The 16,074-nt window shown below is 46.4% G+C and overlaps 1 protein-coding gene across 9 annotated transcripts in view; it reads left to right on the top strand.

Moving 5' to 3' along the window:
* FOXN3 (forkhead box N3) overlaps positions 1–16,074 on the top strand; it is a 206,364-nt gene that overhangs the window by 70,796 nt on the left and 119,494 nt on the right. For 8 of the 9 annotated variants that reach the window (XM_030239999.2, XM_030239996.2, XM_050974780.1 and 5 more), the window contains one exon: positions 4,510–5,066. In XM_030239999.2, coding sequence (XP_030095859.1) covers positions 4,524–5,066 — 543 coding nt within the window. In that variant the 5' untranslated portion in view covers positions 4,510–4,523. Of the gene's footprint in view, positions 1–1,781; positions 1,938–4,509; positions 5,067–16,074 lie in introns of those variants that run through there. The other variant, XM_030239998.2, reaches the window with a different exon arrangement.

Raw genomic sequence — 16,074 nt, 5'->3', positions numbered from 1 at the left:
GCGTAAACTAATGGTCTTGCTGACTGTTGGAGTGTTAAGGCTGGTGGAGTCACAAGGCAGGATTGCCAGTGGGTAATGATGATACCCTGCTGCCTGATAGGTATTCTTCCCATTCTACAATTCAGCTGCTGGTGTGTCTTCTTGAAAATATGCAAGAATGTGAAATAGCAGTTCACTGGGTAGGGGAGGGAAAGCTATCCGCAAAAGAAGTCTTAGCTAGTTATGACAGGAATTTCTAGTTCCAGAGAATCAATGAAATGCTTCTTATCCCTGCACTTTGAGAATGAGGTGCTTGCCACTCTTATCTAAAACTGGGAATTTCATGAGTGTTAAACAGATTAAAGGAGGTAACCCATCCGTTGGGAAATAATGCAGAATTCATTTAAGGTCTTCAGGCAGCTGTTCTAACTTTTCTAAATAAAACAGCTAAAATGTTCTCCTTCCTAGCTCAGTGACAATTCCTGTGTCCAGGGAGGACTGCACTGGGAAGGATACCTGTATTTCTGACTTAAGTGATATTGTTTATACATTTTTGCAGCAGGCATTTTCTATAGTGAAAGGAGAATTTACTTTATAGTATACTAAATCTGTGAGCATTATTTACCCAGAGCAGAAAATGTTTGATTTTTGTGGACCGGCTATGAAACAGTTCCATGTACTTGTTTTGTGGGTAGACAGCCATACTTTATTTTGTGCTGCAAATCACTGAAGCTACTTGAGATCTGGCATGTAACCTATAGGAGACTGTTCAGCTAGTGCTGTCTAGACTGAACAACTTCTTTATTTTTAAATCAAGTTAGTTCCCTTCAATTAATTCAACTGATGGCAAGGGTGTTTTTACTCAAGTTATCAGGGTATGATAGCAGAGGAGAAAATGCACCATATTTCCTAACTGAGTCAAGCCTTCTTTTAAAGCAGATTTCCTTCGGGAAATATATCTCCCCCCCTCCCCGTTGGCAGTTACTGCAGATTTCTGCAACACTGTTCTTTACTGTGCACCGCACACCACGGCAGTGGCCGTAGTTTCCCGGTGCCCGGAGCCAGCCGCAGAGCCGCCGGGCGGGATCCACGCCTGTCGCTGCCCGCACACGCCGCAGGGCCCGGCTCCCGCTCACACAGCGGGGGCAGGTGCCTGGCTCCGGCGGGCGGACTCGTGTGCGCCGCCGGGCCGGCAGGTTCGCCCGTTTTCGGCAGGAATTACCTGCCCACTGGGAGGGTGTTGAAAGATGCCTCCCCTGCTCCTCTTGCGGGAGAGGTAGAAGCAGGGCTCCGCTATGCTAAGCCGTGGGCTCCTGGGGCTCGTCGGTGCTCGTCGGTGCCTTCGGTGTACACCGCGGTTCAGCCGGGGTCGGTCTGGCCGGGCGGGAGGAAAGGAGACTCGCACAAGTGGGAGCTCCACGGCTGCCTGTTCTCTGCGCACCGGGACTTCCCGAGCGCCTCCCGCCCGACCTCGGACACCCGCCCGCCGCCGGCCCGCGCCGCCGGCCCGGCACGACCCGGACGCCGGGCGGGGGCCGGGGTGGGCTAGCGCCCTGCGGGGGGGTACGGCCGGGTCCCCGCCGGCGGCCGGCAGGAACCACCGCCCTCCCCCACCGCCGGCGGCCCTCCCTTCCGCGGCTTCTCCCGTCGCGGCTGGCCCAGCCCACGTTTTCCCTCTCTCCCCTCCCTCCGTGGTCATGTGTCGCCTTTTTTGTTTGCAGTGGAAACAATTTCTCGCTCTCGGGCTCGCACCGAGGCGGACCGCTGCCCGTCGGGAGCGCGGGGCGGGCGTGGGGCAGTCGGGCCCCATGCAGGCGGCGGAGCCCCGTGCGCCGGGACCCCCGCGGCACCCCCGGGGCTCGGGCTGAGGCGGGGGCGCGCCATGCCCGGCTCCGTCAGATGAAACTTTGTGCCACTGCCATGAAGGGGCCGCGGTGAAACCGCCGCCCCCCCGCCAGGTAAGTTGCTGTTATTGTTGTTGTTGTTGTTGTTGGCGGGGATTGCGCGGGGCGGTGCGGGCCGGCCGCGGGCAGCGGCGCGGTGCAGTCCCGTCCGGCTCGGCTCGGCCCGGCCCCGCGCCACAACTTGGTCGGGAGTTGGTGCGCGGCCCGGCGTGCGCGCCGCCGTGACCCCGCCGAGCCCGGCCGTGCCCGCGCCGCGGGGCCGCGCCCGGCCCGAGCTCGTCCCGCCGGGGGTCCCGGCAGCGCCCGGGCGAGGACATCGGGGCACGCGCGCGCACGTGCGGCGGGGCGCGCGGGGCCGCGCGGGCCGGTGACACCTGGCCGGCATTGGCGGGGTGCGCGGCGCGCGCCTCCCGGCCTGAGCAGCCCCGGTCGCCTGGCAACGCCATTGATTGGCTGCGGCCGCGGCCAATGGGCGCCCGCCCCCCCTCCCGGCGGGTGCGGTGGCAGCGCGGGCGGGGGCCCCGCCCCGGTGCGCCCCCCTCCGGCCGCGGCGGGCGCGCGTGCGGGGCGCGTCCGCCGGAGCTGCCGCGGGTCAAACGCGTTCGTCCGGCTTAAACGTGGGCTCGCCGCGACCGCCGCTCTTTTGTCTGCCGATGGGGCGCCGCTGCAGCTGCGACGGGCCTCGCTGGCAAGCCCTCCCGTACCCCCCTTCCCCGTTGTGGCCCCAGTCGGGCCCTGCCGCCGCGGGGGCTGCCCCGGGCACCCCGCCCGCCCGCCCGCGGCGGCCCCGCTGTGAGCCGCTGTTGGGGCGGGCGCCGCCGGACTTCCCTGCAGGCTCTCCGTGCCAGCCCGAGGGGGCTCCGCGGGGCCGCGGCCGGCCGGTCACCCCCGCTGCCTGGAGAGAGAGACAGGGGAAAAAAATCATGAAGTGATACGGCCCTTTGGGAGGATACTGGCAAATAAGGAAATTAAACAGAAAGAGAGCAGCGTGTTGTCATAGCAACAGTGCAATTAAATTACTTTACTGTCAGCCATCATATAATTTTCCTGTTTAGAAGCTCATGGGACGGAACTTCCATTTGGAGTCAAAGTTAAGTGTGCGGCTTAGGTAGGCAATGCCAGTGCCCCTGGACGCTGGCGATTCCCTTGTTTATCTCTGGTTGCGCTGGATGCAACCAGAGATAGGAAGTGGGGCCGACGCGACTTTGGCTTCCTGGTGTTTACATCTGCATCGGTATTTTTTCTTTTTCCAGATACTTACTCATGCAAAACTGCACATTTTCACTGAAGATGTTGAGTGTGTTGATGTGCTTCCCTGCATAAAAGTTCTGTGTGTTACATTTTTAGTAAATAGCCTGCTTTGGTGTAACTTCGTTATAGAAAGACACAAAGAACTTACAAGTTTTTGGGTTTGCCCCTTTATGACAGCTGAATTAAAGTCCATTATTTCTCTTTCCCATAATGGCTGCATTTCTCTATTTGTCCCTGCAGACAGCTAGTTCATTCTGTTGTTACCTGTAGCTTTTTTTGGCTTTAATTTACAGTATCGACTCTGTGACTGCATGACTTCAGGTAAATGCTGAGGTTATGTTTTAGGTGCAGGGAATCATTTCGTTCTTGTTCAATGTTTGTGCAGAATGTTTTGTGCATTTAAACTCTGGTATTAACTCCGTCCAATTTTTGTTCCACTTCTTTGACTGTTTGTAGAAGCTAAGGTAGCCTGTCTCCTGCATCTGAAGTAGAATTGTTGGGCTTGTCTGCTTCTCTTGAATTGGGCAGGGGCCCAGCTTCACTTTGCTCTGGAAGTGCTCGGGACATTCCAAGTATTAGTGCTCACAGGTGTCCCCCCAGGGCTGGCTGGCACAGCACCCTCAGCAGCCCGCCCCACCTCTCACAGGCTGTTGTTGAGCATCACAGCGGTCTTGCTGACTCTTCTTTTCTACTGTGTTTGAAATAAGTTCAGCTTATGTTAAAATCTTCTCTGTTTACATACATTTTTAAAGTGCTCTATTGCTCTGGCACTTGCTTCCCCATTTTTTGGCCTTGGGCCCAAAACTACCGCGTGTTGCTTTCCCTCCTACTTTATCCTGACCTTGCTGGTTTTGAAGTTCTGCTCTCATTTCTGAGTTTTGGTGCAGCTAAGTCAGTATGGATGTTTGTCTGCCTATGCCTTAAGCCAGCGTGATTTTAATCATGGTGCTATTGTATTGTCCTCAAATGTGAAACAGCTGAAATTAATCTGAAGCAACTGGCCATAAGTCACTCTTATTATTTTTTTAATTCACATCCTTATTAAAGTGATACAATTGGGGTATTCAGTGGTTTGAAAACACCGCTTCCTCTTTAAAGAGACATGGTTTGGAATTTCCTGTGTGGGACTTCATGTGCATGCAGAACTGAGGTGTATCTGGATTATCATCTTATTCCATCAACTGAAATTTCTTCCCTTGTACTGACTTTAGATAATTTTTATTCAACAGTTGTGTTATGTGAAACTGTCATATTTAATACAGGTGGCAAAAGGCCAAGTGACCAGTTAGGGAAAAGCTGTCAAATTGTTACACAGGAACTTTTTATGAGCTAACTTTTCTCTCTTTCTCCCTTTTCTTTGGATTCACTCTCCCAGGAGCTGCTGTCTAAATGGGTCCAGTCATGCCTCCCAGTAAGAAGCCAGAGGGCTCAGGAATTAGTGTTCCCAGTGGATTGAGCCAGCGTTATCAAGATAGTGATTTATCAAAGGCACTTCATGATGACGAGGACCTAGATTTCTCTTTGCCTGCCATCAGATTAGATAAAGGGGCCATGGAAGATGAAGAACTAACTAATTTGAACTGGTTACATGAGAGCAAGAACTTGCTGAAAAGCTTTGGGGACTCGGTGTTAAGGAGTGTTAGCCCTGTTCAGGACATCAGTGATGACACGCCGCCGTCTCCTGCCCACTCTGACATGCCCTACGATGCCAAGCAGAACCCCAACTGCAAACCTCCTTATTCCTTTAGCTGCCTCATATTTATGGCCATTGAGGATTCACCAACCAAAAGACTGCCTGTAAAGGATATATACAACTGGATCTTGGAACACTTTCCATATTTTGCAAATGCACCCACTGGATGGAAAAATTCTGTGCGACATAATCTGTCCTTGAATAAGTGTTTTAAGAAAGTGGACAAAGACCGAAGTCAGGTGAGTTTGGAACTATGGGAATCTCTCTGGCTCTGAAAATATTCACCTGCTAATCTCAGAATATGTCCGTAACAGTGAAGTATAGAATGTACAACCCTGTGCCTGCTAATGTCGTTGATTAAGTTAAGAGAGCCAGCATTTCTTTCGCATTGCTCATTCTGATTTTATTAAATTCATTGTCTAGACATCTGTAAGAAAGTGTTCAGTGTGTGTGTGTGTGTTTTTCCCCCCAGCTGGTGTCTTCATGCATAGTGGTTAAATATTGTTTTTAGTTATCATGCTGTGGTAATGGTTTCCAGCTATTCTAGATGAATGTAATCATGTTATAAATAGGCTGCTTGCTGTTCTTGGCTTATACAAATGTATAGTGAAAGGGTATGCCTTATGTAAGGGTCCGTTGCTATTGCCATGGTCTGTGCTGTAATCCAAAAAAACGTTTCTTTCTTTTATACAAGGAAGGTAATGGTGATGAAGGTTTGTTCCATTTCAAGTGAGTTTTAGAGAAGCTCTTCAAAGAGCGGAGGCAGGTGTGGCATCAAAGGTAAAGGTTACCATTCACCAAAATCTCTGGAAAATCACAGATTTTGAGAAAGAATTTTCTTCTACTTCCTGAAGATGCTAATAACCGCAGGTAGCCAGCTTTAAGGTGAATGAAAAGGGAATCTCAAATCTAAAATGCACCACAGCAGGTCAGTTCTTTGGGCTCACGTAACTTCTGCAGCTGGTGCAGAGCAGAAGCCCTGGGAGCGCATCTTTGCTTTTGGATCTTTGTTGTTGTCTCCTGGATTCACTGCTGATTCCCCAGCAGCGCCTGCAAAAAGAGGCTGTGTGCAAGGGAATGGGAAAGTGAGCAGAGCGGTGTGGGCAGTCCCTTGCTTGGCCTTCTACTCTGTCAGTCTGCCTGGGAGCAGGAATCAGTTTCCAAAGGGGACCTTCTGAAGAAGCAGTGGACTGGATGAATCTTTGGCAAAGTACGAGTATACTGATAAAAATACCAGCTTGCAGATTAATTTCAGAGGCCTTCTCACAGGTTAGAGAAATAAATAGCAGGTAAAATCACATCACTCATGGTCTGTCTCTAAAATTGGCTGAAGATCAGAAAGTGAACACTTTCCCCTGGCAGAAACAATAGATACACTCAGCTTTTGTATTTCAGTGAGTTAAATGCTGTGATTGTCTTGTAACTTGTTACCCTGAAACTAGACTTCTCTTGGTGGTGCTGTTCTCCCTATTTTGTGTGCAATTTAACTTCAAAAGCTCTGGAATAGAAGCTCAAGTAACTCTAGAGAAAGAATCATGCACTATCCTAAACTAGCAACTTTTCATTTTAGATGAGTTAACTTTCTTTTCTACAGATCTTTCATTTTTAAAGGATTGACATGTCTATTTTTCTTTTCTTTGTTTTTAAAAAGTATTATTACCTAGAATCCACTTTCCCCATATTACTGATCACACACTGTATGTTTGTATTTTTATCAGTTAATTGCTGTGAAAGCTCGTGTGTGCGATAAAAAAAATCTGTTCCCAAACTTGATCTTGTTTTGGTTAAGCCAGAGTCTTAAATTCTGATTTGGAAGTGAGACTATAATAATAATGCCACAACAAGACTTTTATGACCCTGTTCCAGACTGTAAGAAATCTTTATACAGTGCATTTAAAAACCCACCAAAATAAGGTAACTAGCAAGGCATGTGTTTAACTCGGCCATTTGTGTTTTGTTCTGACCCTCTTCCTCTGTTTACAAGTTGACTATTTAGATTTCAGCTTCCTTCCTATGAGGAACTTGTCTTCATGTCTATCTGTCAAATATCCGGCCATCCACTGAGCTCATCTGAACAATACCACACTGCACTGCTGCTCCGTGGGGATGAGGCACAGCACAATGCATGACTGGTCACCCGCGTCTCAAATTCCTCATTACAGCCATGGTTACATTGCCAGACAGCAAGGTGTGGTGGGAAGCCTTGCCTGTATAAATCACAAGGTGGAGTTTTATTAATTCCAGGAAAATCACAGATTTTGAGAAAGAATTTTCTTCTACTTCCTGAAGATGCTAATAACTGCAGGTAGCCAGCTTTAAGGTGAATGAAAAGGGAATCTCAAATCTAAAATGCACCACAGCAGGTCAGTCAAGTCCCCTGCTGGGTTTTTCGTTGTGTCCTGGCCAAGGGATGTGGCAGACAGAGTCCTGAGTGCAGAATTGGCCCTGGGTCAGAGTTGCTGAATCAGGTGCTTGACAGCTAATTGCGGACTTGGAAAGCAGTAAATGTCAACTGATGGCTTTGAAAATACCTTCGTGTGTGTGCACACACACTCGGGCTTGATTTGGTACCTTGCAGCAAGTATCTGCTATTCAGAAGGAAGGTGTCCATCTAAAGGGTTCTCTGGTTTTGGTATGGGGCTTGAGGCAGGGGAAAGGGGGGCTTTCATCTGTAAGGAATCATTTTATGCTACTTCTTGCAGACAGTTTTTGCAAATTGCGGGATTGGGGTCTGCCTGGTTTACTGGTTTTATATGGAAAAAAGAAAAAAGCAATATTTAGCAAATGGCATGTTATGAAATGCTAACAAGATGGGCTCTGAAACATATACAGTATGGGGGGAAGGAGTTAGTGCTGGGAATTGCAGGCATTTGCTGGTTGCATTGACACATTGTGAAAAGCTAGAAGCTTTTCCTCTCATAGTTGCTTTCCAGTGTTTGTTTATGTAGCCTTTCAGTAATCATTTTTCTAAAAAAAGTTCTGCTGAACACTTTATTCTTTTTTGAACTCCCTCTCCATAGTAGTTTTCTCAGTCTTGAGTTTCACTAGTTTGTATTCATGAGGCTAAATATGAATCTAGTAGTCTGCAGCTTTTTCTGCCTGCATATGAATGCTTGAATTTCCTGATGTGAGATCATTGTAATGGAGAAGGAAAAAAAAAAGGGTAGGATTCATCACTTTTTTTTTTGACTTGCCCTGTCCTGGTGCTTTTAGGTCTGATGCGGAATGTGGAAGAGAGGATTTGTTTTTACATTGCTGCTATTCCACATCAGCTGTAGTGCCATCAGGCTTACCTGGCAAACCAAAAGCCTGGCTGTTCATGGAACTGTGATGAGGCTGGTCTGGATCGAGACAGAGAGCTGGGCTGAAAACAGGAAAATGCTGAGCCCGTGATTGTACAAACCTCTTTGCATTGAGCTCAGCAGTTTAATAACAGTTGGCCAGAGTATGAAGTTATCACATGATGGCGAGTAGATGTGGAGTTCCCTGGTTTTGTTTATACTGCCAGACCTGTGAATTCACTTGTTCAGATTAATCCTGTTGTGAACATACAGATCTAAATGTCCTGTAGTCTGTGTCCCACTTAGTACAGCCCGTTAGTCCATGACTTCCCTACCATCTGGTCCTTGGCTGTAGAGAGGAATTTTTCTTGTATATGTGTCTCCATAGCAACGAGTTTGCAGTTGATATGGAAAGTAAGCAGTTGCCCTAGCAACGGAGTTACTGATGTGGCAGCTTCTCTGCTTGCAGGGAAAGGGCTAAGCTAGTTCAGACCCATTATGTAGGTTTGCTGTGATTATAGCTATGCCCACTAGTGCTGCTCAAGCTAAGGGGCGGCTGAAAAATTTTGTTATAAGCCCTATTTCTGCCTCCCTTGAAAATCTGATTTATTCGTATAGGGATTCCTGCTTTGAACAAAGGCTGGTAGGATTGTCCTTCCAGGGTGTGTGATGTGTGTGTGCCTTTTATGAATTCAAACTTCCTCAGTCATCGTTATCAGATGAGGGGAAATGATGTTTGACCTCGCTGGTTTCGCTGCAGTATTTTTGTCTCAGTGAGCAACCCACGGTTGTAAAGGCTGGTGCTTTTGTCCCCACGCTTCTCTTTGCTATTCTGCTGGTTTTTCCCTGGTCTCTGCTTCTTTGGGCATCCATCCTATCCTCTTTGTGTCTGCTCTGCATTGTCTGAGATAGGGAAACACACACATGCTGTGTGCATGCTGAAGAAATTCAAGTATATGAAAGGTTTATTTAGCACTTATGCTGAGGGATGTCTTAATAAAAATGTAATGAGGGTAAAGGATATGTTTATGGGGATGGGGGAAGAAAATTCTCCTGGCTTGATGTGGAAGTTATTCTTAGAAGTACGTGGTCCATAACTGGGTCACGGAGATCCAGCCAGGCTCCTCCTCCGTCTGGAGCAGGCTGTGAGATTGGAGGAGTCCTGAGTGGTCCTTGTGCTTTGCAAGAGGTGATGTCCAACCTGTCCCTGTCTAGTGCACTGTCTCTCTTAAGTGCTCTGCCAGGGCATCTGACATGGGCCGTGGGAAACCCTATGGGCACGGGAGGCTTTTCAGGAGTGCCTCCTGCAAGTGTCTTTCCTCTGATGTGATGATATCTGGGCTTTTGACAGTTAAAATCCTGTGGAAAGATCAGTGTTAGCTGGAGTGAGAGGAAAAGGACCCTGCTTGTTCTTTGTTAGAATCTCCTGATCCAATCTGCATATGCACAAAGGAGAGGGAGACAGGACCCTGTCCTCCCTATTTGAATGTCACTGAGGTTTCCTGTGAAAGTTCACTTTCACACTGGAGATAGGAAATAATCTCCTCTGTTTTTAATGTTATCACCTAGACTGATCCAAATAACAGAATTGTCAGAATTTTACTGCATTTATAACATCTGGGGAAGCCAAAGTGAAAAAAAACCAAAAATCAAACCTAACAAAACAACCCCTCAGATTCATGTTATAGGCTTTATGTGACATGGGCTCCATTAAAAAAATTAATTTCCTAAATAAGCTGATGCAACTGTTAATTTAATTATTAAAAGGAGATTTTGTGGTTTTAAACTGGAATTTGTCTAGTTTAACTTGAAATGCATTTTCTTATACTTTTGTCTGTCCTATGAAAAAGCTCTCTAATATCAGAAATTTTCTGCTCAAATTTATATGCAGAGAAACAAGGGTCATCTCTTGGTAGAAAAATCATAAAAATCTCTAGAACCATACTGTAAATGGAGTTGCAAGATATTAGACAATTTATGGAGAAATTTTCTTGAACCCTTTTGGTTTTATTTTTGAATTGCAAACCCAAGAATTACACAGAATATTTAAATAATAGATTTCCTAAAGCTGTGGATGGAAGTAACACTCTTCATTTCACTGGCTTCCAGCTGCTTGACTTAACATCAGAGCTAACTCTTTGCATAGGAATCTGCCTGAATTAACTGTTTTAGAGCTGTACAAAGCACAAGCAGTTCTTTTCAAGTAATGACAAGAGAGCTGGCAATATCCAGGGAATCCTCTGAACCTTATATCTAAGGTATTTGTGTTCTCTTGCTCTCAGTTAGGATAGTCTGCAGGCAGGTGTCTGCTGTATAACTGAGGTGTTGGTTGCACAGTGACAGGCCATTGACCTACCAGAGGAGATTGGCCACTTAGGTTAAATAAACTGGCCCTGTCTATGCTCCTCACCCACAGCCAAGGTGATGCAAAGTGTGTTAAGCAGTACTGAAAGAGTGCAGGAAATCAGGAGCAAGCTGCTCTTTACCCATTGGGCTTGGACTGTGGTGAGGTTGGTGAATCCATTTCCCAGCTATGTTTGCACTCCCTTGCTTCAGACTGTTTGGTCCATCACCTTCCTGGCATGTGAACTTCTGTGTTTCTCTGACACACAACTAATCTGGCTGGATTTGTGTTTCACTCTGCTTTTAATCCTTGTGTTGCTTTTCAGCTTAAGTCCCCAGTTCAGGTTACAGTGCAGTCCAGGTGACAGTTGTGCTGACATGACAAGGGGACTAGAGGTGATGAGGAGGCTGGGCATTGTCAGTTGGGATTGCTGAGACAAGCCATTCCTTACAGAAGAAGGGCTGGCAGCTGCATGATGCTTGGTGGGGTAATGGATGTAGTCCCTGCCCCAAGGTAAAGATAAAACGTGAACAGAAGTTTAAAGGCAATGGGACACTTTCTTCTGCTGGAGGTGTTTGTTTTGGTTTCCCCTCAAGAGCAGGACTGTGCTGTTTGCTGTTCAAGTTGCCTGGGTTAGTGACTCTTCTTGGTGTTTTACAGCAGATTTGAAGTGATCAGAGTCTGAGCTGCCATTCTCATGCATGAACCCTGCTGAACGTGACTGCCTGTTCCCTTTCCTGGAGGTGAAATGGATCTGGGGCTGTATTGCAAGCCCCTCTTCAGCTCAGACGTGGGACATCCATCACTATGTAATGAGCAGGCTGAAGACTCTTTGTATGATTTTTGTGTAGGTTATTTCTCATTGGGCTAGTTTAGCTGGATTCATTTTCAGCTCCCTGTTTAGTTCATGGTTCCTGTGGTCAGGGGAACACCAGTGTCAGCACAGGCTGTAGACTCAGCTCTGTTTAATCTGGCATGAAGCTGTGCCTGTGGCTTCCAGCCAGCTCAGAGCTGACCTGGTGACAGCAGGAGAAGGTGGGGAAGGGAAGGGGTGAGAGATGTTCTCACCTTTGAGAGCACAGGCTGCACTTATTCCATTGAGGCTGCTTGTATGTTCAGTCAGATACATGCTTGGTGCTGGATTGGGTCTGTAGGACATGGGTGAAATGGTCGAACAAAAACTGCACCAGGATGTGTGCACATGTGTGTTTTTTCAAGATTTGTTTCTGTCGCCCAAGGTTCTTAATTTTGGCAGTAGAGGTGGCTCTGTGTGGACCTGTGCTGTGCATCCTCTGAAAAGCTGTTATGGAAGAGGAAAGGATGTCTATAAAATCAATTGCCAGGCTTTTCCCATGCTGCTGTCATTACGTGCTCATCACCTCCTGTGTTTCTTTCCAATTGTCAGAGAGATAATGAAGTGCCTTTGTCACTGCCAGCAAAGGAAGCACAGATCTTGGATCTTCACTCTGGTTTGAGCACAAGAGGCCTCACTGATGATGGGCTGAAAGATGTGGGCACACAGGAGCACTTTGACATGTCCATTAGTGAATGTAGAAAGGCATGCCCCCGAGCACCACGCCCATGATGGTGGCTGTACTAACTTCAGCTGTGGCTGAACATCAGAGATTAACTGGGCTTGCTGGTGTGGGTGAGTGTATGCACTTCTGTCTTGCACTTCAGTTCTTCAGCAAAACATCAAAGGATCCATTTTAATTACTAAATATATGTCCTTAGACTTCCCTTTCTAAAAGGGAAGTGACATTGTCTGAAAGTGCCCAGCAAATTGTGCTGTGTGGCTCCTTTTCCTGGGTGAAGACCTTTAGAAAAAAACATTTGAAAGTCTTGGTCATAACAGTTGAAGCAGTTAAAAATAGTTGAGAATACTGTTCAGGCAGCCCAAAGCAGGCTTTGAGTTGCTGGAGAAGCTACCTTTCTTTGCTCTGGATTCAGGCAGTTACTGTGTCCCCCCTGAACCTTAATTCAGTCCTGCAGCATGATGGTATTTCTGGTAGAGTCATTCACATGACTGGCCTGGCAGAGTCTGGGCAGTGGTCTGAAAGTTGCTTATACCTGCTCCTTCTGCTAATTGCTGTATCCTCATAAATCTAGTTAGTACAAATGAATGGTTTAGAATAACAAAAGCCAAAATCCTTATGAAGAAGGGACTGTGTGTGACTGTTTTTAATTTAGCTGGTTGTCATTTTTATGTTGAGCAGTGTTAGAGTTAGCATATAAAAGTTAGTTGACTTCTGTCATTCCAAGACTGGGCAGACTTGCTAGATGAGGTCATGGTGCAAGTGCTGCATGTAGCTATAACAAAGCAGTATGTCATGAAGCTCAAAAAGTCCAAGTGCAAGGTGCTCCATCTGGGTCAGGGCAATCCCAGTTATGAGCACAGACTGGGAGATGAGGTCATTGAGAGCAGCCCTGTGGAGAAGGATGTGGAGGTTCTCATGGCTGAAATGCTGGACATGCACCAGCAATGAGCACTTGGAGGGCAGAAAGCCAGCTCTGCTGGGCTGCCTCCAAAGCGGTGAGGGCAGCAGGGCAAGGGAGGGAATTCTGCCCCTCTCCTCTGCTTTTGTGGGACCCCACCTGCAGTGCTGCATTCAGCTCTGGGGCCCCCAGCATAGGAAGAACATGGACCGGTTGAGGAGGGCCAGAGATGATCAGAAGGTAGAAGCGTGTCTCATGAAGACAGGCTGAGAGAGCTGGGGTTGTTCAGCCTGGAGAATAGAAGGCTACAGGAAGATCTCATTGCAGCCTTCCATTACTTAAGGGGGACTTAGAAAGAAGAGGGAGAGGGACGTTTTATACAGGCAGAGAGTGACAGGACAAGGGGGAACAGTTTTAAATGAAGAGATTTAGATGAAATGTTTGGAAGAAATTCTTTGCATTTGAGGATGGTGAGGCACTGGCGCAGGTTGCCCAGAGAAGCTGTGGGTACCACATCCCTAGAAGTGCTGAAGGTCAGGCTGGATGCAGCTTGAAGCAACCTGGTCTGGTGGATGGCATTGCTGCACATGGTGGCTGAGTTGTAACTAGATGATCTTTGAGGTCTCTTCCAGTCCTAACTCTTCTTTGATTCTATTCAGTTACTTTTGTCAACAGAGATTTGTTTAAAAAAAGCCCCATGTGGCAGCCTCTGGTTATGTTTTGTTTAGCAAGCATCTAGGGAAAGACATGGCCCATGCTTATATGTATTTTTAAGCTAATAAAGCTTTTTATCTCTAAATAATTTGCTGTTATCTTTTGATACATAGTCTGATATTTTTAATCAGTACAAGTCTGGTAAAGGTCTTCTAGGTAAAGAAGATACCGAGGAAAGTTCATTTTTATGAGACATGTAACAATCTTGCTGGTTTTGTGATACTTTTAGTTTGTCAATATTTAAGTAGTTTAGGAACTATGAGATTTTGCTTTCTTTAGTAGCAACAACTGCCATGTTATGATTCAGTAGTTAAATTTTGGTCTCAAGGAAAAAGCTGTTTAGTTTCCTAACATCTGTCATTTAATCTAACTCCCAGTTAAAGTCCCTTCCTCAGCCATTCCTCACCTGTTCCAGGATCTCAGAGCTGGCTTAAAGCAGGATACCCTCTCAGCTCCAGAGATGAGAAATTATTATGGGTGGGCTGGGGAAGAGAGGAATTACCATAATTGATTGTCTGGCAGTGCTTCATTGACAAGCAGCAGAGAAACATGGGTGGTTGGTTCAGGTGCAATTATGTGTCCCTGTTCTTGACACTTGAGCTCTGACATCCTTAAAGGTGAAGTGGATCCCGAATATGTGCTTGGATGATTTTTTCAGTCTTCTAGCTTAGTTTTTTATACTTAATTCCTGTGTGTCTTTTCTCTGGCTTGGAAGAATTCAGGCACAGAAGTAATACCATATGCTTTATTTAATGGTGTGGGCAAAGGCAGATATTCTAGAGGACCAGGCATGTTGCTGTTGGAGAGTGGCCCTGTGGATGGTTTCAGCAGTCTGGCTGCCCTGGGACTGGCTGGCCTCATAGATGGGGGCAAGAAACACCTTCCTTAGATGTGCTGCTTTTAGCAAGAGCTTCCTGAGATGTTTTCACCTGGGGCAAAATCAGCATCCAGGACTGAAGCTCACAGCTATTCTTACCTTTAATTACAAAAGAGAGCATAGAACACTTTGGCTCTGCCATGCCATCATATCCATGATTCTTCTTAGCCTGCAACCTTTGGATCTCAGTGATCAGGTGGCTGGAGCTGCTGAGTTCTTTGGTAGATGGGGTAGTGCACCCACACATTCTCATCATCACTGCTGTGTTTTATTGCAATGACAATAAAACAGGGCTTATCCTTTCTGGAGAGTAAGCACATTTATAAGAGTCTTGATGCTGACAAAATTTATCTACGTGCTGGCAACAAAACTGGCTTTTAAAGACTCCTGAATTTTTTCTAGCTCTAAGTGGTGTCAAACTCATCAGTGATAGTGGTCATGTAAGGTAAGCAACAAGGGAGTGAAAGAAAGGGAGTGACCTTCCTGCTTTGGCATACAGCTTTTTTTCCTCCTGATTTTTTTTTTTGGATCATTATTGGCCTTTCTTAGCCTGAAATATTACTTTTTTTTTTTTTTTTCTGTTCTCTCACCAATTTGGACTCCTGAATTCAAAAAGGCGGCTTTTGATTTACTCTTTTGAGTATCAGCAACAGAATTGGCACTGAGAACTGTGGAAAGTAGCTGTTGTGGCCATAAATGATGCCTCTGGACCCTGCTTAGTTACCCATAATAATAATAATTTTGGAGACACTATGTTTTAATTAATTTTGGTCAATTATTTTATTTCTGTTGTTCACATTCCATTCAGACTCTTACGGAAAAATTGGGCACTAGTGTAGGAGTTTGTGGGAGGACTCATTCTAAGGATCTTAAATGTGGGTGGGTTTTACCTTGTTGCAGTAGAAAAGAAGCCAAATTGCTGCCCTTAGCCAGTGACTTAAGATACCAAAACACTATCTACGGCATGCTGAATTGCTATATTTCATTGCCGCACTGAAGAGTAGCAATTTACCACTAGCTGAGAGCTCTCAGGATTTTGAAGCACCAGTGTAACTTGCTGAAAGATGACTGTTGGTAAGCAGAGGAATGAACAGGCTTCTGTACAGGGAAGTCTCAGTGGCATGGAGAATTGTCTGTGGCGGTACGTGGAGCAGAAACTTACTGCTGGAATTTTGCATAAGAGAATCCAGTTGAATGGTGAATTCAAGCTTTGAGCAGAAAATAAGCCTGTGTTCCAGAGCTATGTTTATAAGATCCCACAGCTGCCTACTTGTGGGAAGGTACTCACTGAGATGAAGCAACTATTATGAATATATTTCTGAGTTTACAGTTGGAAAAAAGTGTCTACAGTGCAACTTGCAGGGGCTGTGGGAGTTAATGCAAGATCCTAGGGTTAACTGCTGGCATACCTTATCTCAAGTTTTCATTTACCTATTTTTATCTTTTTTCCTCACCATTTAGTGTGGAGAGTGGGAACACACATCTCGAAGGTTCTGCATGCTTCAGTAAAAATAGGGAAATCATTCATGCAATGTTTTGGTTTTACATTAGCAGGAGGGATGTTAAAATCACTGTTAAGGTTTAGTGGTTCAGAA

The sequence above is a fragment of the Serinus canaria genome, chromosome 5 (genome assembly GCF_022539315.1).
Source record: "Serinus canaria isolate serCan28SL12 chromosome 5, serCan2020, whole genome shotgun sequence".
NCBI lineage: Eukaryota > Metazoa > Chordata > Aves > Passeriformes > Fringillidae > Serinus > Serinus canaria.
Note: the sequence above shows the minus strand (reverse complement) of the source record. Positions and strands in the feature narration are given on the sequence as shown.